General features: G+C 40.4%; 1 protein-coding gene across 1 annotated transcript in view; it reads right to left on the bottom strand.

The window, feature by feature from the left end:
- Window positions 1-2,955: 2,955 nt before the first annotated feature.
- The window catches only part of fam135a (family with sequence similarity 135 member A), a 41,924-nt gene continuing 17,667 nt past the window's right edge, over window positions 2,956-27,212 (bottom strand). The window contains 19 exon segments of the mRNA XM_034185072.1: window positions 2,956-3,080; window positions 3,082-3,196; window positions 3,199-3,225; window positions 3,228-3,245; window positions 3,622-3,741; window positions 3,836-3,922; window positions 3,925-3,945; window positions 4,125-4,143; window positions 4,145-4,277; window positions 10,964-11,061; window positions 12,428-12,519; window positions 12,604-12,764; window positions 12,917-14,879; window positions 14,989-15,143; window positions 15,278-15,351; window positions 20,040-20,198; window positions 24,199-24,248; window positions 24,662-24,739; window positions 25,952-26,105. Of these exon segments, the coding sequence (XP_034040963.1) occupies window positions 3,041-3,080; window positions 3,082-3,196; window positions 3,199-3,225; window positions 3,228-3,245; window positions 3,622-3,741; window positions 3,836-3,922; window positions 3,925-3,945; window positions 4,125-4,143; window positions 4,145-4,277; window positions 10,964-11,061; window positions 12,428-12,519; window positions 12,604-12,764; window positions 12,917-14,879; window positions 14,989-15,143; window positions 15,278-15,351; window positions 20,040-20,198; window positions 24,199-24,248; window positions 24,662-24,739; window positions 25,952-26,105 (3,564 nt within the window). The 3' untranslated portion in view covers window positions 2,956-3,040.

Below are 27,212 nucleotides of genomic sequence, written 5' to 3'. Positions count from 1 at the left end.
CAGCTGCTTCTTGTGACAGTCGTCTTGGGCTTCCAGCATTCTGTGAAAACTCTGGTCTTTGGCTTCCATTTCTTTATGTGAAAGATGTTTCTTCAGTCGGAGAGCCGTATCTTCCAGCTCTCTTTTGAAATGGTCCTTGACTGTTGCCATCTGCTGCTGGAAAGCCTCCTCGACCCGTCTGCCAGGGTTTGAATCTCCATCCTGGAAGTTTTGATCCTCTGCTGACTGATGCCCTACTCCTCAGCCTTCACATGGTCTTCAGTCTGAGTCGACACTTTAGGTTTTCCAATTTTTGTAATTTCTGCTTCTCAATCACCTCCTCATGGTTAATATTCTGACTGAGGGTCCAGATGATCACCTCTATGCCTTTTTCTGAGGCATTCTGAATCAGTGATGATGTTCTTACAGGACTGGAAAATGAAGTTTGTTGTTCTGTTCGCTGCTGTGATCAGAATAAAACAGTCAACTATGAGTACATATTTAGCAGATTTGCTGTCCTTTTACTTGTGATGAAAGATAAAGAGCACTAGAATCTGTGCTGTCATGGGTTTATGACGTCATCAGGCAGGAATGCTGAGAGGAGCTGCAGCACCCTCTAACGGCAAGTGCATGTGGCTGCGAGGACCCACCCCGGCCAAAAATAAAAAAACTTTTTATATTTCTGTAGCAGACTTAATATCCATCTATTTAGGGGAGGTGATGGTCTAGGGCAGGGGTGGACAACTTGTTCCAGAAAGAGCCAAGAGTGTGGCAGGCTTTCTTTTGCAGCCACTGAGTCCACCAGGTGATTTAACTGATTAACTGATTCCATCTCCTCAAAGTGATATTAATCAGTGAAATCACCTGGTGGACTCAGTGGCTGCAAAGAAAAACCTGCATTTCTTGGCCCTTTCTGGAACAAGTTGCCCACCCTGGTCTAGCCGTTAAGCGTTGGGCTTGAGACTAGAGGATCCTCGGTTTAAATCCCAGCCTGACTGGAAAATCACTAAGGGCCCTTGGGCAAGGTCCTTAATCCCCTAATTGCTGTTGTGCATGTGAGTACATGGCAGCACCCTGACATAGGGGTGAATGTGTTGCATTATTGTAAAGTGCGTTGAGCATCTGATGCAGATGGAAAAGAGATACATAAATGCAGTCTATTTACCATCCATTAATAAGTCCTTTCACGCTACTCCCTGGTTTCACTCAGGGGCCACAACAGATCTGAGGTGGATCTGCAGGCTAATTCGGCACAATTAAGTTTTACACCGGATGCCCTTTCTGACACGCCACATTCATGGACAAATGATGAGTAGGGGTGGGGTTTGAAACTGGGAATCTTCTGCACTGAAACCAGCACACTTACCCTTTGACCCCCCCCCGCTTAACTTCCACTCATTACTGCAAGTTAACTCAATTTTAGTACATTTAGGCCCTGATATAGTGAGATTCGTATGATTAGGAATTGGGCGTTCAAAAATTAGTGTACGTTGCTTAACGTTTTACAGGTGATTTACTGAGTGCACAAATGAAAATGTAACATGATGTAGACAGCAGTACATAATGACCATAAACAAAGAACGAATCAGTCACTACCTATGAGCAACATAAGACACATTTTAACTCAAAGTTATTTATTGAACATTTATAAAAACAAAGAAAAAACCCCAAAACAAAACAAAGTTATCCATTATTCTGTTTATGGTGGGTGTCTTGCAGTGAGAACACTGGGATATCTGCTGATTGTGTGCACATGGAAAATGGTTTACATCTACACATGTCCGGTGGGAGGGCGTTCATATCAAGCTTGCTTGGGACTGATGTGGAAGTGACCTCAGTCTGCAGACTGGTGGTCCAACTCAGTCACATCTGGGAGTGTGCACTGGTGCCCTGCTCCCCACATCCACAACGCCACGAAAACCACCTTGAATCCTGGATGGCAACCATCCAGGTAGACTACCATTCCATCCCCCCAGGCCTAAAATACCATCAATCTGCAGCAGCTGGGTGAGTGATGGCAGTGCGTGGGTGTCACCTGGGCCTTCCCGGCAGCTCCTGGGGTCTTCACCACTTAAATATGTTCAGGAGTACAACATTCTCAAGCTCAAAATGAGAAGAAACAGTCCAGATGACCAGTTCATATATGCCATATTTAATGGTAATGTGTGTGTCTGTATATATATATATATATCTATATAAACAAGAAAGGTTTTACTCAAAGTAACACTTTTCAGTTTAAAACACACAGCCACCAAGTTGTATCATCCAAGTACTTTCAAATAAATGATTTATACTTGCAACATGTGCTTTTTTAATTTTTCTAAATCATGATTATTCATATAATAAATTGTCACGTTGTAGGCAAAGCTTTAGTTTCTCCAACACCAGGTTGGATAAATGGTGCAGAATGCTGCAATGGAAAACAACAGCATAAAGGGTTAAGATCAAAGCCGGGGCTGCAAATTCTGAGCAACAATCATTTTCAAAGCAGCCTTTACCATTACAAATGATGGGAAAGAGCTGATAAAATAATAGTTGATAAAAAAGTACAAATGACCATTTTAAGTACAAAACCTTGTAAAATGTAGTTGTGGTGCAAATTAATGCAGTGTCCCTTAGAATGAGTGGAAAATACCTTTGTAGTGGTGAGTACAGTATGTGCAGACTTACTTGGGCCGGCTCACCGAAACAGACATTTCATTTTATAGCAGCTACATTTCCAGTTTAGCATCTAAAATTAGATGAGCAATGAGGAAGTGGAAACAAAGGTAATACATAAATAAGACTGGAAATAGTATATGATGTGAGGACAGATTTCCCAAACATGTCCACACCTACAGACAAATACTAAGTTAAAAAAAGTAGAAAAAATAAAAATGGCATAACTTGATAACCGTGGTTTCCAATATACACAACGTCCAAATGGAAAACTGAAAACGATTTGTTCACATCTCCTTGCAAATATATGCATTAAAAACCAAGTGAAATTCTGAGAACACTAAAGGTTCGTATGCAGCGAGACATGAGCTCGACACACCTCCCATTCAATTCTGCCTTAATTCTACTGAAAAAACTTGAGGCCTGCAACTAGGAAGAACTTCCAGGAAGATCTCAGAATCAAGGACAGCAATGTGTGCGGCTCGGCCTATAAGGGAGTTGGCTGTGTTGGGGTAGGAGGCGTGAATGACATCGTATCGCACGAGATTACAGTCTTTGTCTGAAGTACTGACAGCAGCAGGTTCTCATCATCTCAGCATACACAGGACCTGGGAGAGAAAAAAAATGTGAAATACATTGTGGACATGGCGAAAATTCATTTATTTTTTGTTTTCTTTGAGTTAAAACTCATTTATTTGAGGTATATTTCATGAAGCCACAAAGAACTGGCATTACTATGGCACTTTCCCATCTGAAGCGGATGCTCAAAGTACTTTTCAATGATGCTTCACCGTCACCCATATGTCAGTGTGCTAACATGCAACATGCTCACCTGCACACCGGCCCTAATTCTCCTGTATTGAGCTAAAACGGATTTGTGATATTTCTGGGATTTGTTTATTACACAGAAGCACACATCATGCATTGCAAAAAAAAAAAAAAAGGATACCCACACACACATTACATGCTATAACCTCCATTCACCTACCTGTTTTGTTTGTCCTTTAATGCAGTTTTGCAACATCTCTATTCGAGCAGAATGATACGGGACGTAGCGATCCTGCAGTGACCCAACCAGCACTACGTTCTTAAAAAACTGCAGACCTCAAAGCAGATGAAGAAAAATATTATCTCCCACAATGACACAATTATACCCATAAACCCCAAAACAGCTTTAGCACACAATGGCCGAGCTAACCAGATTTCTTGCTGAGCTTGTAGAGGAAAGTCTGGCGAGGATCAGAGTGATCACGACATGTCAGCTGGAGGAGTGACCCTGATTTTTCCACTTCTGCATGAACCAAAGGCCTAAATAAACAAATAGAATTAAAAAGGCAGCAAAAAGTTACAAGGCTGCACTATCATGGCATAGTACATGCAGAGAAACAAAAACAAAAAAAAGGCAGAGCACAGCCTCGTTAATGAGCGGTGTTGACAGAAGCAGTGAAAAGCTGTTTTCTAACACAGTTCAACGTTGTGACACTTGCCTGTATTGACCAGAGCAGAGGCTGTTGTACAGTGTGCCCAGGTGAGGGCCAGAGAGGGAAAGGAACGTGTGCAGCCTGCTTAGGTAACATTTAAACCTGGGCCTGGTCAGCACTGAACGAACTATGAGGTTCCCCAAAGAATGACCCACAAAGCTGCAAGTGAATAATGCAGAACATCAAAGAGACCACATAAGAGTTCACCACAGACGTTTAGATTGTGATGCAAAATTAGCATGCTGTCACACCAAACCAAGCTTCGTCAAACTGACCATTAATACACAAGTATGGCTGTCGTAACAAATGCAACTGAAGGACTATAATATCTAAAAGAGAGAATTGTTGAGAGTGAATACAGCAGTTCATCATGTTGATTAGGCTGCACAGTTAATCACATTACAATTGTAATCACATTATGTCATTATATAATCGTCAAAGGGTGAAGTTGAACTAGATCATCTTTAGAGTTGGGCAGCACGGTGTCCTAGTGGTTAGCACTGTTGCCTCATAGCAACAAGGTTGTGGGATCACTCTCCGCCTACTACTTTCTGTGTGAAGTTGGCATGTTCTCTGCATATTCACGCGTGTTCCCTCTGGGTGCTTCCGGTTTGTCTGTCTACAACCCCTGGCAAAAATTATGGAATCACCGGCCTCAGAGGATGTTCCATTCAGTGTTTAATTTTGTAGAAAAAAAAGCAGATCACAGACATGACACAAAACTAAAGTCATTTCAAATGGCAACTTTCTGGCTTTAAGAAACACTATAAGAAATTAGGAAAAAAAATTGTGGCAGTCAGTAACGGTTACTTTTTAGACCAAGCAGAGGGAAAAAAATATGGAATCACTCAATTCTGAGGAAAAAATTAGTGAATCATGAAAAACAAAAGAACGCTCCAACACATCACTAGTATTTTGTTGCACCACCTCTGGCTTTTATAACAGCTTGCAGTCTCTGAGGCATGGACTTAATAGTGACAAACAGTACTCTTCATCAATCTGGCTCCAACTTTCTCTGACTGCTGTTGCAGATCAGCTTTGCAGGTTGGAGCCTTGTCATGGACCATTTTCTTCAACTTCCACCAAAGATTTTCAATTAGATTAAGATCCGGACTATTTGCAGGCCATGACATGGACCCTATGTGTCTTTTTGCAAGGAATGTTTTCACAGTTTTTGCTCTATGGCAAGATGCATTATCATCTTGAAAAATGATTTCATCATCCCCAAACATCCTTTCAATTGATGGGATGGAGAAAAGTGTCCAAAATATCAACGTAAACTTGTGCATTTATTGATGATGTAATGACGGCCATCTCCCCAGGCAGTCATCTTTATAATCTCATTGGAACGGCACCAAACAAAGTTCCAGCTCATCACCGTGCCCAATGCAGATTCGAGAGTCATCACTGAATATGACTTTCATCCAGTCATCCACAGTCCAGTGGCTTTTGTTTAGCTTTTCTGTATGTAAATCCCATTTCCTTTAGGGCGGTTTCTTACAGTTTGGTCACAGACGTTGACTCCAGGTTTCCTCCCATTCGTTTCCTCATTTGTTTTGTTGTGCATTTCGATTTTGAGACATATTGCTTTAAGTTTTCTGTCTTGACGCTTTGATGTCTTCCTTGGTCTACCAGTATGTTTGCCTTTAACACCTTCCCATGTTGTGTGTATTTGGTCCAGCGTTTAGACACAGCTGACTGTGAACAATCAACATCGTTTGCAACATTGCGTGATGATTTACCATCTTTTAAGAGTTTGATAATCCTCTCCTTTGTTTCAATTGAACATCTCTCGTGTTGGAGCCATGATTCATGTCAGTCCACTTGGTGCAAACAGCTCTCCAAGGTGTGATCACTCCTTTTTAGATGGCAGACTAACGAGCAGATCTGATTTGATGCAGTGTTAGTTTTGGGGGATGAAAATTTACAGGGTGATTCCATAATTTATTCCTCAGAATTGAGTGATTCCATATTTTTTTTCCCTCTGCTTGGTCTAAAAAAGTAACCGTTACTGACTGCCACAATTTTTTTTCCTAATTTCTTATAGTGTTTCTTAAAGCCAGAAAGTTGCCATTTGAAATGACTTTAGTTTTGTGTCATGTCTGTGATCTGCTTTTTTTTCTACAAAATTAAACAACTGAATGAACATCCTCTGAGGCCGGTGATTCCATAATTATTGCCAGGGGTTGTATATGTGGCTCTGCGAAGGCTGTTCATCTACAATGATCTCAATGCTTTAAAATAGACAAAAAACAAAACAAAACAAAAAAGAGATGCGTGGAAGAAAATGGAAAACAACCATCAAAATGGATAGAAGAATAACCAGAGTGGCAAAGGCTCACCCCTTGATCAGCTCCAGGATGATCAAAGACAGTCTGGAGTTACCTGTAAGTGCTGTGACAGTTAGAAGACGCCTGTGTGAAGCTAATTTATTTGCAAGAATCCCCCGCAAAGTCCCCTCTGTTAAATAAAAGACGTGCAGAAGAGGTTACAATTGCCAAAGAACACATCAACTGGCCTAAAGAGAAATGGAGGAATATTTGTGGACTGATGAGAGTAAAATTGTTCTTTTTGGGTCCAAGGGCCGCAGACAGTTTGTGAGACGACCCCCAAACTCTGAATTCACGCCACAGTTCACAGTGAAGACAGTGAAGCATGGTGGGGCAAGCATCATGATATGGGCATGTTTCTCCTACTATGGTGTTGGGCCTATATATCGCATACCAGGTATCATGCATCAGTTTGGATATGTCAAAATACTTGAAGAGGTCATGTTGCCTTATGCTGAAGAGGACATGCCCTTGAAATGGGTGTTTCAACAAGACAATGACCCCCAAGCACACTAGTAAATGAGCAAAATGTTGGTTCCAAACCAAAAAAATTATGCCTCGCAGATGTGAAGAAATCATGAAAAACTGTGGTTATACAACTAAATACTAGTTTAGTGATTCACAGATTGCTAAAAAAGCAGTTTGAACATAATAGTTTTGAGTTTGTAGCGTCAACAGCAGATGCTACTATTATTGTGAACACCCCCTTTTCTACTTTTTTTTTACTAATAGCCCAATTCATAGCCTTAAGAGTGTGCATATCATGAATGCTTGGTCTTGTTGGATTTGTGAGAATCTACTGAATCTACTGGTACCTTGTTTCCCATGTAACAGTAAGAAATATACTCAAAACCTGGATTACTCTTTTAGTCACATAGCACTACTATTATTCTGAACACTACTGTATATTTAAAAAGAAAAGAAAAGAATGAATCTATCTTCAGAGCTGAACGGATGTGTGTAAGTGAGGCGTGTGTTGCCACTCACTCTTAAAATACAGATTATTTATTCCTGCCCTGTCATGGGATTCAGACTTCATAAATGTTTGGTTAAGAATGATGAGTTTACTGGATTTAACAAGTGAAGGATTAAGGAGAGCAGCATTCGATATTATCACTCATGTCAACAATTCATCTGCTCACGATGTCACTGGAGAGCAGTATGGACTGAATTTTGATTCAACTGCCTCCCCCAGTAACTCTTGGCACATGTATCCACAGTGCTAGCCAAAATAAGCTCCTCTGCGATAGCAACAGTATCTTTCAAGGAGTTACATGAGTTTCAACCATATAACTATCTTTCAGCATTGTTTTTGACAGAGTTGTTAATGTGATGAATTTCTGTTGTGCCTGAATCCTGCCCTTTTTTTCATAAGAAATATTCTTTTGGCTCCCCACACATCCTGGCTGCTTTGTGTGGAAGTGTCTCTGGAGCTCCACTGGTTTTAGTGCCTCATTTGAAAGGATTTCACCACATTCAACACTGCTTTTGGCTCAGCATCACTGCCTGTCATTACAAAGCCAAATGGAATGTTTTCAGGGTCATATTTTCTCAACACGCTCTGGAGCGTTGAGTGATGCAGGCATCATCTCCTACTTCACATTTTTTGTTTCAAAAACTTGTCCATATCTGCATCCAAACATTAGTTATTGCTGCTATTCCATCTGTGCTGCCAGCTGCTACTTCTTCGGCAGATTGCAACTGATGAAGACATATTGCTTGGAGTTTGTTCATTAATTTTCTAAACTTGCTTAATCCAATCAAGGGCCACAGGTGACTAAAGCATATGCCAGCAGTCAAAGGATGAAAAAAGGGTGCACTCTGCACAGGAGGACTGCACAGTACCAGTCTATCACAAGGCCACATACAGACAGACCAAGTGATTCACATCACACCCGCACACACACATACGGTCAAGTTCCCAATTCACCGAATCTGCATGTCTTTGGAAGTGGGAGGAAGCTGGAGCACCCGGAGGGAACCCACACAAACACGGAGAACATGGAAAGTCCACACAGAAAGGACCAAGTGGGAAGTGATCCCAGGAGGTTCTAGCTGTGAAACAACACTGCTAATCACTACGTCACTGTGCCCCCCTTCGATTGGAGTTGTGATATTCAAACATAACTGGCCACTGAAATGATGCATTTTGAGTTTTACTTATCAGTATGTGAATTTTAGAGCACATTTAAATATTAAAAGACAAAAAAGAAAAGGCTTTGATTTACAAAAAATTGAGATGAACAATAATAATTTTTTTAAAACCACTGCTGCCACAGCTCACTAGATGGCGTTGTGAGGCCCTCATGCAGTGCCCCTGGTTGAGAACAGCCACTCTGAAGCGTAATTTTTTTTGTTGTGTGGAGCACAGCAGAATTTTGCACTGAAACATGGATGCTTGTTAAGCACCTAAATGAAGAGCACAGGCAAGTTAAACAAGTGAAACTAGAAAATGTGCACAAAAAAACAAAAACAAAGCAAAACAAAACAAAAATCCTACATCATTTGTGGAGTATTTGAGTTCAGATTTTAACTTTCAAGGATCAGATTTGAAAATGAAAAGTCGACATGAAACTTTTGCTCAAATCAACTTCGTAGTGCTTTTTCTCAAATTTTTGATAACAAAAGAAATACAGTCATTTGGACGGTGACATTGTTTATGTAATTCTGCCCTTGTACTCCACCACAACAGAAGTGAAATGAAACAGTCAAAATGTGCTTGTAGTGTAGACTTCCAAGTTTGACTGAATAGATTAAAAATATATATGTTGCAGTAAACATTTAGGAATTCCAGCGTCATGCACAGTTTCTGCAATAACAGTCACCTGTAACTATTCAGAGTGTTCTGGGCATCGTTGTCGCTCCCTCAGTAGCTTTCTCCTTGTTTTGTTCTCCATTTTTGGGATCTGCCTACTCCAGTTAGACTCACCATACAGTACCAATTCTCACTTTCAATGTTAACTCTCAATGAAGGATTTTCAAGTTGAGATAGAGCAGCACCTACGCACAAGCGTGATGACATCACAACTCTATCCTGTTAGGGAGACGCGGTTTCGTTCAACAACAAGAACTGTCAAGAAACTTTCTGGTCACTGTTGGGAGTTGTGTGGAGGTAGGAATAGCCTTTCGAATGCTTGAATAACGATGTCAGTTGCACAAAGAAATCAAATAATCATGAAAGCATGTTCATAGCGCCCAGAATGTTAGTATTTTGGTCAAACTTTCCTGGCAACAAATGTAAAGCCCCGGTCACACGGCACTAACGAAGGACACCAAAACCAAAACGAAACAAGAAATCTGGATTTACACTGACACCGTTTAACTGGCGTTTAGCTTCGATTAGCCAGCCACTCAGCGAGGCATCCTAACAACAGATCGGTTGAAATGGGGACTGATAATATTTAAATGGGGGTAAAACATAACGAAATGGAGCAGACTGACCCACTGACTGAAGTTTCATCTCTTGAACACAGATGGCGCACCTGCCCCTACTACATGTACTGAGCGCATCTCACAAAAAAACAAAAGCTAAACAATTAAATAAAAGTAATTATTCTGAGTCAGTCTGGTTCACTCTGCTCCATTTCGTTATATTTTACGCCCATTTCGTGATTATCAGTCCCGATTTTGTCCATTTCGTATTTTGAGGTGTCATAACAACAGATCGGTTTGCCGTTCCGTGAGGTGTCATAACATTTGATCAGTCAGCCGCTCCGTGAGGCGTCATAACAACCGGGAGTGACTACTGACCTGGTGGACTGGCACCCACAGTCGAAGTTTGCTATTCGCCCGGCTGCTGTCTCTCTCTGGCCAGTGTGAGGGGTTCAGCACTCCCCTCACACTGGGACCACGCTGACGAACAGTCTCTGAAAGGAGCTCCTCAGCAGACATCTGTCACTCTTCTGTTTTTTTGCTCAGACTCCCAGACTTGAGTGTTTCGCTTTTTTGGAGAACACACAACGCTTCACAAACACAGTAACTAGCACATAACCGATCGGTTAGCTGCGAGGTGTCGTAATAAGCTGTTGTTTCTAATGACGCCAAACACGCGAGCGAGAGGCTCACTAACTGGAAGTCTCTGCAGTGCAACTTGAAAACTGTCCACTGATTTTACCTGATTAAATAAAGGTAAAACAAAATAAATTAAAGTGAGTGTAATTCATAAATTGTAACCTTAATATTTTTGTTCAACCCCTTGAATTAAGGGTGATAATCTACACTCCAAACACATGTGACCGTTTCATTTGAACTTCACTGTGGTGGCGTAAAAAAATTGTCACAGTCTGAAATTTCTTATGGACAGGGCAGAAGCATTACAAAAACCATAGTTACCACTTCGCAATATTTCCCATAACAATAGCAATATAATATTTTCATCAGGTTGTGCAGCCCTAATGTAGATATTCATGCTTTATTGCATTATGCAGCTATAAGATGCACCACTTTCCTGAAGGTAGGATTTTCTTTTTTGGTTCAATAATTATTCTGCTACTGTAGTTTGGTAGGGCATCTTACCTAATCTTTGAGATGGTGAGGTTGTAGATCTGGATATACTGGACTATTTCATCCAATAGTCTGTCTGTCATTGATTCAAAATCTGCAAAAGTGTCATTCTATGGATGGAGAATATACATAAAGAGACTGTATAATCATCCATTAATATACAAATCAATTAGCCAATGATATTCATACAAAATGAGCATTGATGCTATAATTCATCAATTTTTTAAGTAATATCCTGCATGAGTTAAATGGTTTTTCTGATATATATTTGTAATATTTACACTAATAACTTACATAGTTAAAGAAATTCAAGATGACAATGATTTCTTCCTTATACGATCTATTACATGCATATATAAACACTAGCGGTGTAACGGATCATGCTTACGTAAGTGTGATTTTGTGTCATGGTGACTTGTTTTTAATGTGATAACTGCATTCATTTTGATGCAGTTATGATAAAATCAGAGTCTGAATGGAAGAAATACAGGAGCTAAAAAAAGAGAAAAAAAAAATTAAAAAAAAGCAGCCTCGCAGAGAGACTGGAGCTCCCGCCGTCGCCGTGCGCTCACAGTCTTTAGCCTTATGTGCCACTAAAGACAACAGGCTCAGTATTCTTCTGGGAAAAAAAATAAAACAGACAAAAAAAAAGCAATATACATTAAAGGGGTTGATGACAAAGTGACTGTCATCTCTTCCCTAAGCAGAGTGTTGCACTTGAAGCACATGCACAATCGAGGAGGCTGAACTTCCACATCTCTGGAAAAATAAATATTCCCGTGCATTTCAGAATGTCTGCTTGTCATGATCAGTGGATAGGATGAAGTTATTTATCCAGAAAGAGTCATTTTCTTTTCTGTTGTACTTTTCATGATTTTGACAAAGGCTATTTTTTTAATTCACCAATACTGTTCATACCGCAATTTAATACAATTAAGTATTTCATTTTAAAAGATTATGTAAAACATGGGACATCTTGTTTTCATTCAGGACCACAGGCAAAAAGGTCCTTATTTTCATTACACAAAGTTATTTTTAAAAATAAAAAGCAACGTAGCATGTCCTTTATTTGGCTGAACTGAAAAATGATCCAATTTGTGGCTTAAAAACCATATCCGGTCCGAACTGTGGCTTTTGTGATCCGTGACACCCCTAATAAACACCTTTGTGGAATTTATACCTGAAAGGGCAAGACGTGGCAGCTTGTATCCAACAAGAATTAACCAACATGGCTAGTACCAACTTGTCTTCTTGAAACTCATTCCTGAAACTGCTGAGTGCGTTTAAAGTTTAAATGGAGCTATGTTTTGGGTTGGGTCTGTCTGAGTCACAGGTGTCATTCCACCTCTGTTGTAAAATAGTGATCATGAACAGACTTGAGAAACTGTGATTAATTTGAGTTGACAGATTCAAATCTAACTGCCTGCATTTTTTTGAAATGAAAAAACAACATTGTCTTCATGCTTATCCACTTACCTGGTTTCTTTCAGACATGAGAAATTCTATGCGAGCTCCTGGCAGCCCCAGCTCCAAGTAAGTCTTCACCAGTCTCAGGTCTGCACTGTTCCCTGCAGTTATAAAGCAGACTTAGGACAACATTCTTTAACACAAAAACACTCAAAGGAACTAAAACAGTTGTATGAATTTCCTACCATCTAGTCCGTGAACACAGACTATGAGATGAATGCCCTCTTCACAGCTTTCATCTTCCTCCAGACTGAAGTAGGGCACAGTGGATGCCAACTCAGGCACCTCACTGTACAAGAATCCAGGAAGTCTGAGCTGTTTCAGTTCTTCCTTGGCTTTGACAAACCTGAATAACATACAATTTGCTAATTATTAATACAAGATCTGCCACACAGGACAAGTATTTTTATTATGCAACACGGACTCACTGGAATTTGGATATGACACTTTATAAAAAAAACTGTGCAAGAAATTTTAAATAATTCAAATATGACTCACGCTTTCATCTGTACTGCAGGTGCACATTCATACCACTGCAGGCTGGATGACAGAGAGGTAGAAGGACAGGCAGGTCTTCTCAAGCTATAGCCAGCACAATAAGAAGCTAGGTTTGAACAGATTGGCACTCTTGAGTCCTGTGGTTCTTGGAGATAGCCAAAGTCAAGCTGTTCAAATAAAGGCCTTGGCTCTTGAATAATGGGATCCCCAATCGCACTGTCCTCCTCAGCAACACCATTCATGAAAGCATAACCATCACCTTCCTCATAATAACCATTCTCGATCATCTCAAGCTCAGTCTCATCCTCCTCGGCCTGTGGTCCTGTGTGGATTCCCAGTGTGACAGCAGATGTTTCTACAGGACTGATCTCAGACACATCTGTGCTGGAACGTGAACCAAAATAGTTTTCCACCATCCCACGTTTGACCAGGTCAGTGCTACTTGTGGCAGAGTTACTGGAGGGGCAGGCAGTGTGTGGTTCACTGTGTGATTCTTTAACAGCCACAGGGCCAGCAGCTCCCTCTAGTCCAGGTTCAGAAATGTCCAACAACTGTGGCTCCACATGCAAAGCAGCAGCAAGTTTCTCAAGCTGGCAATCACTTGCAACAATGTCTGGTTTGCAAGACACAATCAGGTGTGGTTGGGGTGGCACAGCACTGTGTAATGTGGGGTCAATAACAGGTCTGTCTGCATAATCTCCAGAGAAGACTAAACTCTGATCTTGCACCAAGATACTGGACTTCCTGCCTCTGGTATCTACACCAGTGGAGCCCTTAGAAGAACTGTCATCCTCACCATCTGAGGGCAGAGAGTTGATGGAAGTGAGAGAGGACTGGACTCCACTAACAGTGCTGGTATTCTCTGGGTAAAGTATTTCTGCCACCCCACTGGGTTTTTGCACTGAGCTTTGTTGAACAAGCTGTGGAGCAGCGCTCAGGAGGGGTCTCTCTGGTTGCATTGAGGCAAAAACAGATTCGGTAATACCTAGCCCGGCAGAACTTTGTGGTCCTGGAACAAGATGAGTAGCAAACGAGCTGGGCTCACTTTCAATACCTGAGTCCGAGAGGCGGGAAGAGGCACTGGGGCCTCCTCCATCGGGCTGCCTGATACAGTCACTTTTTACCTGCAGTGAGACCAGACAAGAGTGGCTACTTTCTACTGCGTCTTTACCAGGCCTCTCCACCAATAACTCTTCAGTATAACAGAGATCTGTCTGGGTAATCTCAGGAACATTGCTACTCAAAGAGTCATCTGTCTGGTATGGTGGATAAACTGTAACTTTGTTGCCTTGGTGCAGCTCCTTAGTACTTTGCTTCACCTCAGTTTGCCTAAGCGCAGCAGGCCACAGTGGACTTTCGCCACAATGGCCAACAGGTGCATCTTTGTGAAATGATTGGCTGCTTGCCCCTACAACCTCAGTGCCTGCCTGAGGATTATCCTGTACATCCAAACTTGTAAATTTTTTAAAGAAATCTTGTTGAGAAGTAGTTATATCATCATCTGCAAAAGGCTGAACAGAGATATTTCCAAAATCTGCTGGTGTGATACCAGAATCATAAACAGAATGGGTATGAGTCCTTAAATAGCTACTTATATCTCCCAGCAAAGAATCACCTTCATCTTGATTTAGTGGCAACTCTTCTTCCTTGTACTTTGTGCTCGCTTCGCTCTCAGGTGCTTTGAGGTTTTTATAGCCTACTAGAACTACAGAGTCCTTGGATCCTTGTCTTATAAGCTTCTTGGAATTCTCAGTCTTCGAGTTTTTCTTCATTTTGACAGACTTGCCTTTGGCCTTAAGTGGTGGATCATAGATGTCTGAACAGGGGACATCTAGTGGTGGACACTGATTCTCTGGTGTAAGACTGGCTGATGCAACACAATCTTTGGATTGGGGCTTGTCTGTCCTGCTGGTCACTGTTCCAGCCCTTGTATTGTTCATGCCCAGCCATGGTCCATCCCGATCTTCATATCAAAGCAAGTTGACGAGAATACCAGGTCACAAAACATATTTGGTTAAAAACGGTCTATGAACACATGACAGTACACCAAGTACTTTTACTGTGCTACCAACCTTCGGTGATAGAGCTAAGGTATCTATCCTCAAAGATAATTGGCAGCAAATTGACATCACCATCCAGGTCAGCACATTCCACTGGAAGAGGAGGCAATGTCAAAAAGTAGCTGGAGCTTTTGATAGCATTAGTCATCTGCTGGTGGCTGTGAGCACTGATATAAGGAGGGCAATAGAATGAGAGCAAGAAAAAGAAGAAAGTTTCAGGGATTTTCAAACAAGTACTGACAGAGGCCCTGATTTATTTATAACTGTTGCATAATCACCAAAAACATATACCATCACTTACTGCAGCTCTTGGTATGCCAATGCAGATTGTCTTGGATGTTCCAAACAAAAAAAGGCTTCTGCAAACCGCCTCACCTGAAAAATAATAACACCACATTACAATATATACAATCAAGTGTCAGTAACTAATGCTGCCCACAAGCCGACTACAATAGCATGTTTCAAACTCTTGGCCACACAGCCATCAGTTTTCTTCTTCATCGCATCACAGTAGTTGGATTAGTATTACAAAGTTACAAAAACACATTTACAACCCCTGGCAAAAATTATGGCCTCGGAGGATGTTCATTCAGTTGTTTAATTTTGTAGAAAAAAAAAAAGCAGATCACAGACATGACACAAACCTAAAGTCATTTCAAATGGCAACTTTCTGGCTTTAAGAAACACTATAAGAAATCAGGAAAAAAAAATTGTGGCAGTCAGTAATGGTTACTTTTTAGACCAAGCAGAGGGAAAAAAATATGGAATCACTCAATTCTGAGGAAAAAATGATGGAATCATGAAAAACAAAAGAACGCTCCAACACATCACTAGTATTTTGTTGCACCACCTCTGGCTTTTATAACAGCTTGCAGTCTCTGAGACATGGACTTAATGAGTGACAAACAGTACTCTTCATCAATCTGGCTCCAACTTTCTCTGATTGCTGTTGCCAGATCAGCTTTGCAGGTTGGAGCCTTGTCATGGACCATTTTCTTCAACTTCCACCAAAGATTTTCAATTGGCTCAAGATCTGGACTATTGACCCTATGTGTCTTTTTACAAGGAATGTTTTCACAGTTTGTGCTCTATGGCAAGATGCATTATCATCTTGAAAAATGATTTCATCATCCCCAAACATCCTTTCAATTGATGGGATAAGAAAAGTGTCCAAAATATCAACGTAAACTTGTGCATTTATTGATGATGTAATGACAGTCATCTCCCCAGTGCCTTTACCTGACATGCAGCCCCATATCATCAATGACTGTGGAAATTTACATGTTCTCTTCAGGCAGTCATCTTTATAAATCTCATTAGAACGGCACCAAACAAAAGTTCCAGCATCATCACCTTGCCCAATGCAGATTCGAGATTCATCACTGAATATGACTTTCATCCAGTCATCCACAGTCCACGATTGCTTTTCCTTAGCCCATTGTAACCTTGTTTTTTTCTGTTTAGGTGTTAATGATGGCTTTCGTTTAGCTTTTCTGTATGTAAATCCCATTTCCTTTAGGCGGTTTCTTACAGTTCGGTCACAGACGTTGACTCCAGTTTCCTCCAGTTTCCTCCCATTCGTTCCTCATTTGTTTTGTGCATTTTCGATTTTTGAGACATATTGCTTTAAGTTTTCTGTCTTGACGCTTTGATGTCTTCCTTGGTTTACCAGTATGTTTGCCTTTAACAACCTTCCCATGTTGTTTGTATTTGGTCCAGAGTTTAGACACAGCTGACTGTGAACAACCAACATCTTTTGCAACATTGTGTGATGATTTATCCTCTTTACCTCCAAATTGTTTTAATGATGTTGGAAGTTGAAGCAGTTTGGGATTTAGTATCTTTCTCAGTGGCAGACACACACACACACACACACACACACACACAAAGTCCAAGAGGATTGATACACACACTTTGTAGTTAAAAAACAACTTACTCTACTACTTGAGCCACTGTCCCTAACCACTAGATGTTTTATAAGAAAACCCTTTCTTGTTTAAGCACAACATGGACTGTCTACACTCTAATTTTGCCTCAGTAAAAAAATAAGAAAAATAAGAAAAAGTATACAATATTTCACAATCTTCTAGAGTACATCAGTCAGTCAATCTTTGTTACACAAAGAAAAAACTGAGAAGGAAGAAATAAAATTAGAACTGTGAGCACTGGTGGCTGACTCAGTTGTGAAAGGAGACTGACCACACGCCAAAATATCACTGGATTTGTTTCTGACTGTTTCTGTATGTCATGCAAGAAACTATTATTATAATGCAGTATTATGTTAATTTAAGCCAATTTTATGCAATCAAAATAAGTTTTGATGACTGCATCAACACTGCAGTTCACTAAACATAAATGGTTTGAGGTAATCAGTTTCCTCAAACAGCTTGAGCTGAACTAATCTCTCAGGTTTTACAGTACATTATTGGAGAAAAGGCGCAGTAAAAATAAAAATGGTACTATTACTTATTAGAAAAAAAAAATCAATATTTAGCACAGCATATGCTCAGATGGAGTGAAAGTCACTAAACCTGCACCGTTGTTAAGATCCTTCAGTCTCAGGGGGGACTATGGAACTGTAATACCTTGGGTTGTAGGCCTTCTCCGCTCTTTGTTCTTTTGGCAGGAGCGTTTTTCTTCTGCAAGCCGATTCTGTGTCTCTTCTCCTCTTTGGAGACTCCTTCTCACTTTTTGTCTCCACTGTTCTCTTTTGCTTGCATATTCCCCCCACTGATGAATGTCAATTTCCAAGAAATTTATGTAACATTTGACAACATCCTTGAGGCGAAGGTCGGGATGTCCACATGCCTTTGTGCCAGCGGACAGTTCAACATACAGCAGGTCCTTGGGAATTCTCCCGTCTGGCATGCAATGGACATGTCCGAGCCAGCGGAGGCGGTACTACCGTAGGAGTATATACAGACATGGGATCTCGGCATGAGAGAGAACATAAACGTTGGTGATACGCTAACGCCACCTGATGTTGAGGATTCACCTCAGGCTTTGTATGTGGAAGGTACTGACACTTCTCTAATATCTGGAATATAGGGACTACGATTCGCTAGCATAAAAAAGTGTACCGAGGACACACACCGTATGTACAGCAATCCTTGTGTGGGTTGTGAGCTTGTTACTGTCCCAAACTCTCTTCTGCAACCTAACAAATGTTGTTGCTTCTCATCATATCAGGATGTTTATCTCATCATCCATGGAGAGGTTGTCTGTCAGAGTTGAGCTCAGGTATGTAAACTTCTTCACCACTTTCAGCTCGTAGTTGTTAATGGTAACTGCTGAAAGGTGTTCTATGCTTCGACTCATTATGTCTGTCGTCTTCAGACGGATGGTTAAGCTGAAATCCAGGCAGGCATGTGAGAGGTTATCCATAAGTCATAGCAGCTTTTCCTCAGAGCGAGCTGCCAGTGCTGCATCGTCTGTATACAGCACATCCCTGATGAGCACCTCATGACCCTTGTTTTGGCCTTGAGCTGAGACAGACGAACAGCTTCCCATTGACCTAGCGTGGATGTAAACGCCATCTGTGGAGGTGCCAAAAGCATGTTTTATCATGACTGCAAAATCCATGCTGAAGAGGGTTGGTGTAGCACACAGCCCTGTTTGACTCTACTGTGGATGTGGAATGCCTCTTACGATGAGCAACCAAACTGGACAACACCCTTCATGCCTGTATAGAAGGACTAGATCATGTTAAGAAGCTTGGGTGGGCATCTGATCTCTGCAAGGACTTTAAACAGGCTGTCTCGACTCACGAGGTCATATGCTTTTGAGAGCTCGATAAAACTGACAAAGTGTCTGTCTTTGCACTTTTCTTGCAGTTGTCAAATAAAGAAAATCATGTCTATGGTAGAGTGACCAGACCTGAAGCCGCATTGCGACTCAGGATACACCCTGCTGGCAAGTTTCTGAAATTGGTTCAGGACCACCCGGGTGAAGACTTTTCCCACAATGCTCAGCAAAAAGATTACACAATAATTATTACAGTCGTTTTTGTCCCTTTTATTTTTGTCCAACATGACAATGTTGCAATCTTTCATGTCTTGTGTGTGCAAGGAGTCCCCTTGCTCCTTACATCAATAGAGTAAGTTGTGGAGCTCATGTAGCACAATGTTCATTTGATAACCTCTGGTGGGATTCCATTCTATTCCAGGTACTTTCCCAGAATGCAGGCTGTCAATGGCTTTACTCATCTCCAGTGTGGGAGTCATATCTAGCTCCACATGACAGAAAGACTTTCGATGGTATCCAAGACAGTGCCTGAGATAGATTGTTCTCTAGCATTAGAGCTGTTCATGTTATATAGTGAAAAGAATAAAAGTTGTGAAAGACTTCGGGCCACATGCTGTTTTTGTTCCACTTGGGGTTTTATAGGTGCAGACCAAATATGAACTCAATCAGATAAGATTTAGAGGTCCCCCAGAGTGACACATTTTCCTGTCCCCCCACTGGCAAGGCAACGCCACCCTAACAGGAGAAGACTCCGATGCCAGTATTTTGACCTTTTGAACAGGTCTTCCTAGCATATAACTCAGAATAGTGCTCTACCAATCTCTGCATCTGTTTCCATAGTGCTCTACCAATCTCTGCATCTGTTTCCCCTCGTCCCCGATTGTTTCACTGGTCCCAGATTTTAGAGGAGCAGTCTTATTCCTCATTGGTCTAATGGCTTTCCTGATGCCTTCACACACACCATGAATGTTACAAACATGGCTGATGACTGGATGCTTTCACAGATGTTCAGCCAGATGTCATTTGTACATCATCTAACCACAGACTGACCTTCCCTCCTAGCCGATGTCAGAACCTGAAGGCTTTCTTGGCTTGGGGACTGTTTGTGTTTAATTAGAGCTGTACACTTTGTTTTAATAAAAGTAGTCATTTCTATGGAGTTAGCTTCAAACCAGTTCCGTGTTTTTCCCTGGTTCCTTCCAAACATGGACAGTGTCGTGTAGTGAATTGTACAGAACTCAGAAAAATGAGTATCAATCATTTGGAGAGAACTTGTCAGATATTTTATTTTGTGCAACATTTGAGATTTTGGGACTTACTCTTAATGTGTGATGCTCCATGGCTAGTAAGGCAGCAACTTGCTCCTGTAGGGACACCACTTCCAGGAACTGGCCCCAAAGTGCCATGAGCAGAGAGCAGAGCTGAGCCAGATTCATATTCACCAGTTCTGCAAGCTCGTCAGGGGACTCTGCTTTCTGCTAAGGGTATGTAAAAATAAGTAATTTTTAAAATTAAAATATAGTTCGAGTTAAAAGGTCATGAACCATTAATGCTGATACTGCAAATGTCAAGTACACAATCTGAAGTAAAGCATATTTTGTAAATTATTTTTGTTTTAAATGCATGAATTAAAGTATTAACAAATTTCATTCAATCATTTTTCATTCATTTGCTGCTTGTCCAGATCTGGGTCACGGTAGCAGTAGATCAAGCAACTCATCCCACATTTTCTGTCAAGTCCTTTAACTCTTCCTGGGGTGTACAGAGGTGTTCTCAGGATAGCTGGGAGATATAATCTCCTCAACTTGTCCTGGGACCGCCAACCCGTTAGACGTAACTCACTAGGGAGACAACCAGCAGGTATCCTCTCCAGATGCCCGAACCACCTCAGCTGGTTCCTTTTGATGCAAAGAAGCACCTGCTCTAAAAACTTTTCACTATTTAATCATTTTACACAGATACATCATTATGTCAGTGTTAAAAGCAATACCAGTCATTTTGATGATCATGTCAAAAAATTAGTTATCCAAATTGCTAGAGCTGCAATGATTATGCCATTAATAAATTAATCACCAACCAACTGAATAACTGATTAATCATTGCCCTGCAATAGACTGGCATCCTGTCCAGGGTGTATCCTACCTCATGCCCTACGACTGCTAGAATAGGCTCTAGCTCCCCATGACCCTTAACTGGAGTAAGTGGGCATACAAAATGGATGGATGGATTATTAATATTTCCTCGTTTCTTTATTTCTCTCAAACCATCCAAAGCTGTGAACTAACATTTGTGGACATTGTCTTGAGCTAAAAAACACCAACAAAAACCCAAAACATACAATAAACAAAACACTGATCGACATTTTTCATTATATTCTGTCATTTGTGGTCCAAAAGAAAATAAGTCAACAGATTAATCAATCTTGAAAACAATAGTTGCAGCCCTACACAATGCATTACCATAATTCTGTAAACCAAAAAAAAAAAAAAAAACAGACATTAAAAACATAATTTTTCCTGGCTACTGCTAGCTTCAGTTCAGTCTGGTATGCAATTTAATTCAACATACACTGATCCTTGAAAGTCTTTTGAGGAGACACCCTTCTTTGTGAACAATGTGCTGAATGGATTTATTTCTATGATGTGTCCAACAGCCAAGTGGCCTCTATGTGCATGTATGGCTTTGCTCATGGAGAAACTGGGAAGAGCTGACATTTGCCGGCTGATATGCTTATGTATTTTGGGTCAAGAAGAATGAACACTGAGAAAACGGAAAGTTGATAGGGCAAATATTTTTGGAGAAACTACGGATATTAGCTAACAACACTGAACAATTGATGTTGCTATTTACATTCTGGACTCACAAGCCATTCCAGCAGGGGGAAGTAAAACACCTTTACATTAAAAGTGTGAGTGCATGTGTGCATGTATGATTTAATTTGATTTCAATGTAAGTGCATAATATAATTGTAAATACATTAAAAATACATGGATGACACTAGAAAGTGAAAACATTTCCATTGTGGCCTATTTAAAAATCAAATAAAATAGAATAATAAAATAATAATACTGATTATAATAATAATCCTGTGTATATGATAACAAGAACCTAAACAATTTATAATTACATAAATACAGTAAACTAACATTAAAAAATACATAATTATCAGGAAATAAAAGGGTTGAGTTCTTCTAAAAATTGTTGAGGTCTAAGGTTCTAAAAACATTCTGGACTCACACACCATTACAACTCATTACACAAGCTTTGCTTAATTTATTACCACCCTTGAAAAATGTCAGCTGCCTATTTTATAAACACTACAGAATCTAGAGCCTGTGAATCACCACAGACAACACTCTAGTTTCATTTTATAGTGGAAACTGTGGCACTTGACATAAAGTGCATCAGCTTGATAAGTGCTAGGTTCAGTTATGATAGAAAGGTTTGTTAACAAAACTCAACAACAAAAATGTTTTAACTATGAATTCAAACAATTTGCACACAAGAAAAATGATCACATATACCTGGTGCTTGAGAAGCTAAATATCTGTATTTGGTGGGAGACATCAGTCACATTGTTGGCTGTGACTAAATAACTCTCAGAGGACAGTTGCATGCATCAGTATGTTATTTTAAAGGTGTGGCAGAAAGAACTGAGAACATCCAGAAAAGAAAGGTTAAATTGCTTTTCACTTCTCTCCAGTCTAAAGACTGGGTGGACATGACCACTAATTATCAGTACCTATTCTGAACAAACACAAAAATTTGAATAAATCAAAAGCTAATCTATAGTTAACAACTGGGTCTTAACCACGGACCCCCCCAATTATGACACACCATTGGTAACACTGACAAGAAAATCCATATCAATCCTAATTATGTCTCATGGCTATTGACAGAACACAGCACAAAGCAGGCAGCATAGTGGAGCAGTGTTTAACAATGAGGATTAACGCTGTCATCATTGTAGAGAAGCTTGAATCTTCGACTGGCCTGGGTTGCTTGATGCGAGGACGTTTTGCTTCTAATCGCAGAAGCCTCCTCAGCTAAAATTCTTGCTCTGGTAGTCTGACTTCTGTCTTGACTCTTGTAGACTCTTCATTTCATCTCTACAAGAGTCAAGACAGAAGTCAGACTACCAGAGCAAGAATTTTAGCTGAGGAAGCTTCTGCTATTAGAAGTGAAACGTCCTCACGTCAAGCAATCCAGTCCAGTCGAAGATTCAAGCTTCTCTACTATGGAAACCACCTGGACAACTGAGAGCCTTCACAGAAACTCTCATCATTGTAAAATATTAACCCAATTTGAAAACACAAGGGTGCAGACTGGTGTAGTCCTGAGCAGGGGCACATTAACGCTACCCAAGGCTCCTGGGCATCAATTTCTATTTAATCCAGAAGATGACAGATGCAGCCTGTGAGCTGTTGCCAGCCGCCGCCATCTTGCTTCGCGTTATTATACACTGTATATTCTACTAATATAAGAATATACACAAATGAGATTAATTTCTCTATGATATACTCCATATTCCAGTGTAGTGTTTTCAGATTTCTTTCAACTTGATCCAGAAATTATTGAATAATCTTACTTTCACCCTGGCTGGCGTGGTTGTTTAATTGTATTTATTTTATATTTTTGTGTAAAAGCAGCGCTGCAGGTGGGCTTTAATATTATCTTTAATATGATGCGAGCATGCGAAGCTCTTACTTTCACCCCTGATTATTTCCCATCTTTAACTTCATAATGAAATTAATTAAGGATCAGACTAGCATCTTGTGTCATGGCAGACAGTGTGTCTGACAAACTGATAGTATTATTTTCTATCTGGACTGGGACTAACAAATTCATTCAGTCTATTATATAAATAGTCTGATCCTCTTTTGTATTTGTTTGACTAATAGTGGCTGTGCAAATGTGGGACTGAGTTTGAATAAATGTAACAGCACAGCAACAGTGCAGAAAATGCAGATTTCTGGTGAAACTCTCCTGAAAACATTGCTCATGTCCACACTGATTTCGATTTATGTCTGGTTGCCACACGCTAACCAAGATGGCAGTGCTCTGGCAACAGCAGTAGCATATCATTTCATCACTTCAATAAGCCATTTCATTCAAAAAATTCACCAGCTTTCCCATGAAACAATCCAATGAAAATAAGAAATGTGCTATACATTGAAATATAGCCCAAAGTAAAGAACAGAGCTGCATGATGTGTTCAATGCAGAGAGAGTGTGGTACAGTCACCATTAATATGCCTCTGAGCATATAAAGGACTGACTTCTTTTTTCTTATGCCCTCTGTCTACAGCTGCATTTTCCAAGACAGGCATTTTTCATTTTGCAAACATTCATGCACTCTCTGCAACTCTTCTACCCCAATATTCACCAATTCCACCATCAGGCATTTTGGATCATTTCTACCATTGCCTACTGAAAGACAACTACTAAAGACAGAAAACAACAAATCATCTGGTCTTACCTTTACTTGATCACATAACTCAGCTAGACGAGCTTCCAAGTCAAGTTGTTCTGAGGTACAGAAATAAAAATTACATAGTTTATTCTGTTTTTATTCAGTCACACAGAAGGCTTTCAGCAGAATCCGTAAAACAGACTGAACAAAGCAATAGTGTCTTACACCACGACAGTACACTAGTGTTAAAGAGTGTTAATAATAATCATATAAAAGACAGACAAGATGACAGTGAGAAATGGTTAATTCTGTACGACCACGGTGCCATGAGACATTCTGACCACGTTACAACAATGCAAAGATACTGTATTTACAGAAGGCAACAGTGAGAATGACAGCAGTTTGTGTTATCTCCAGAAAGTGTGGAATAGAAAAGGCAGTGACTTCTATAAAATAAAAAAACTCAAGCGAGGAGGAAAAAGTAGAGAAATTCAGGCTGATTTCAGGTACCGTAAGGGACAGGACATACCTATGTAGACGTGCCTTTGGCTTCGGGGATATGGTCTTCTGAGTACTCTCTCATAAAGGACTTGCATGCTGGGCTTGGCTAGTAAGATTGCACATATAGGTATGTTTAACCTTTTGTATTGGCTCTCTGGGATGATTTAGATTTGGTGAGCCACAATATCAGTTTAAGAGTGAACTGTGTAATTTGGAGCTGTTTAGACACTTAAGTAAATGCAATTATGAAGGTTCTAATTGTTGTTATCCATGACTGGTCAACCACAGTTAGTTCCCTGTAGTAACATGGGGGTTTGCTGGTCCTGTTTAGAAGTTGTAAGCACTTACAGATAATGTGAAATGACATGAGAACACAAATCAACTACCAGACAAATAGAAATGTTGCAAAATATAACAAACTGAAAATCAAGAAAAAGTAATTATTAATCAAAATATCAAAACAACAGAAAAGTTGCAATTTCTCAATGCTATAAAAAAAGAAGGAAACATCGAAGAAAAATACTGCTCTGCTTTGGGGGACTGCTCCCCCCCTTTTGTTGATGTTCTTGGTATCAGGATATTTGTGAACAAGAAGTATATACGTCATAGCTACTTTCTCTGTTATATAAAATTTTTGACATTAATTCAGTAATGTTGACAGACAAAAGGATGGACAGACTTAAGCCTCTTTCACACATGGACTGCAAATCTGATTAACTAGAAAGGCTGTGTCTATGTGAGAACAAATTCCATGTAGCTTAATATCGGAATGTGCAGGTCATTGCCTGGAGGTTTCACAGTAAACATGTTGACAATGTTTATATCATGTGACTGGCACAAAACCAGAACAATACAAACATCCAGATGTGTGTGTGTGTGTGTGTGTGTGTGTGCGTGTGTGTGGGGGGGCAATTTACACAAAGATACCAAGAAAAATGTCAGCCAAACATAGACGAGATTTGAGAACTTCCGTCATATGGAGCAATGCCAAAATCAGACAAGTGAAAGGAATAACGACAGCATTTTCCACAGTATATTTATTTCATGTTCTGACTCCTGCACATTGTAACCATGTGTCACTCTTCGCAAAAATTAAAAAGAGCATTTTCAGTGGCTGAGGATGCAACTGACAGACAACCTCCTGCATTATATGTGTGAAAGAGTAAGTCTGACATTGTCAGACTTCTTAAGTGACAGACACCATAGGGTACGCTCCCCTCTGGGTACAAGTATGAATCAGAGTTTAAAATAGTTTTAATCAAAGCCAAATAAGCTATTTTAGGCCCATGTCCTGAAGTGAATCAACAGAATGGCATACCTAGTTCCACACGATGAGAGGAGGGCAGATTCTTGGTGACAGAGGTGAAGTAGTCAAAGAGGCTCTGGTAGGCTACTAGGAGATTAGAGCAAAGGTTGTGGTGCAGGCTGTAGGCATGCTGCAAACAGTGGTCAGACACCAGGAAAGTCCTGCCCTGAAGGGATCAGCAGGAACACAGGAAAAAATGCTTTCAGTAGGTTAACGTCAGTAAACAATATTATCACTCTTCTGAAGTTTGAGAAATAGGGAAAATACAACCTGTCACATACAGCAACATTATCTGACAAGCTTTTACACATCTCCAGTTCACATAAAAACAACAATCTGCTGTGAGCCTACTTTTTTGTGTACTGGCAGCAGTGGGATGGATGTACCTAAAAATCTGAGCACAAAAGTAATCCTTTTCATGAGGTACAATTAGAATAGATACAGTGGCCCATAAAGCAAATCATCACCTTGACCCTTCCCCATTTTCAAAATTATACAGCAGTTGTAGTTAGATTATTCACAGTTAGTTCTCACAAACAAATGTATGAAAAATTAAAACATTACAGTTGCAACGTGTTACTTTCAGGTAAAAAAAAAAACAACAACAAAAACGAGAGTGCTCTGAGAGCACAACTTCCTCGCTGGCAAATGCTGCTTTGGTATAAGTGCTTGCTACAGTCTGATAACATTTCAAGGTATGCGATAGTTGATTTCAGAAGGCACACACCCACTCATGAAACTTGCTGTGTGTGATGCCCACCGGCAGTTACTGAGGATGGCTGTAGATGTAGAACTGGCAGTGGCTAGGTTCAAGGGCCATAATTCTGCCAAAATGTGTCAATCTTGTACAATATTACAATATGCATATTACCAACCTATGACAAGCAATTGTACCAAGTTTCCCAAAATTTCTTCTTAAAATGTGCGTGTAGTTGATTTCAGAACGCTTATACCCTTTTAGGAAGGAAGAAGGGAGGGGTGGGCAGGCAGGCAGACAGAGGCAGACGGACAGAGCCACGACATAATCCCTCTTTGAGCCTTCGGGGGATGAAAAAAAGAACCTGTAGAAAGCCTACTGCATAGGCATTTATAACCTCTGCCAAGGAGGTTATGTTTTCGGTTGCGTCCGTTTGTTTGTTGGTTGGATTGTTAGCAGGATTACTCAAAAAATCCTCAACGGATTTCAATGAAATTTTTACCAGGGGTGTATCTTGGCCGAACTTAGAAGTCATTAAATTTGGATAATGATCCGGAACACGATCCAGATCCAGTA

Source organism: Thalassophryne amazonica, chromosome 13, assembly GCF_902500255.1.
Source record: "Thalassophryne amazonica chromosome 13, fThaAma1.1, whole genome shotgun sequence".
Classification (NCBI taxonomy): domain Eukaryota; kingdom Metazoa; phylum Chordata; class Actinopteri; order Batrachoidiformes; family Batrachoididae; genus Thalassophryne; species Thalassophryne amazonica.
The sequence above is the reverse complement of the archived record's forward strand: the minus strand, read 5'-3'. Positions and strand labels throughout refer to the sequence as shown.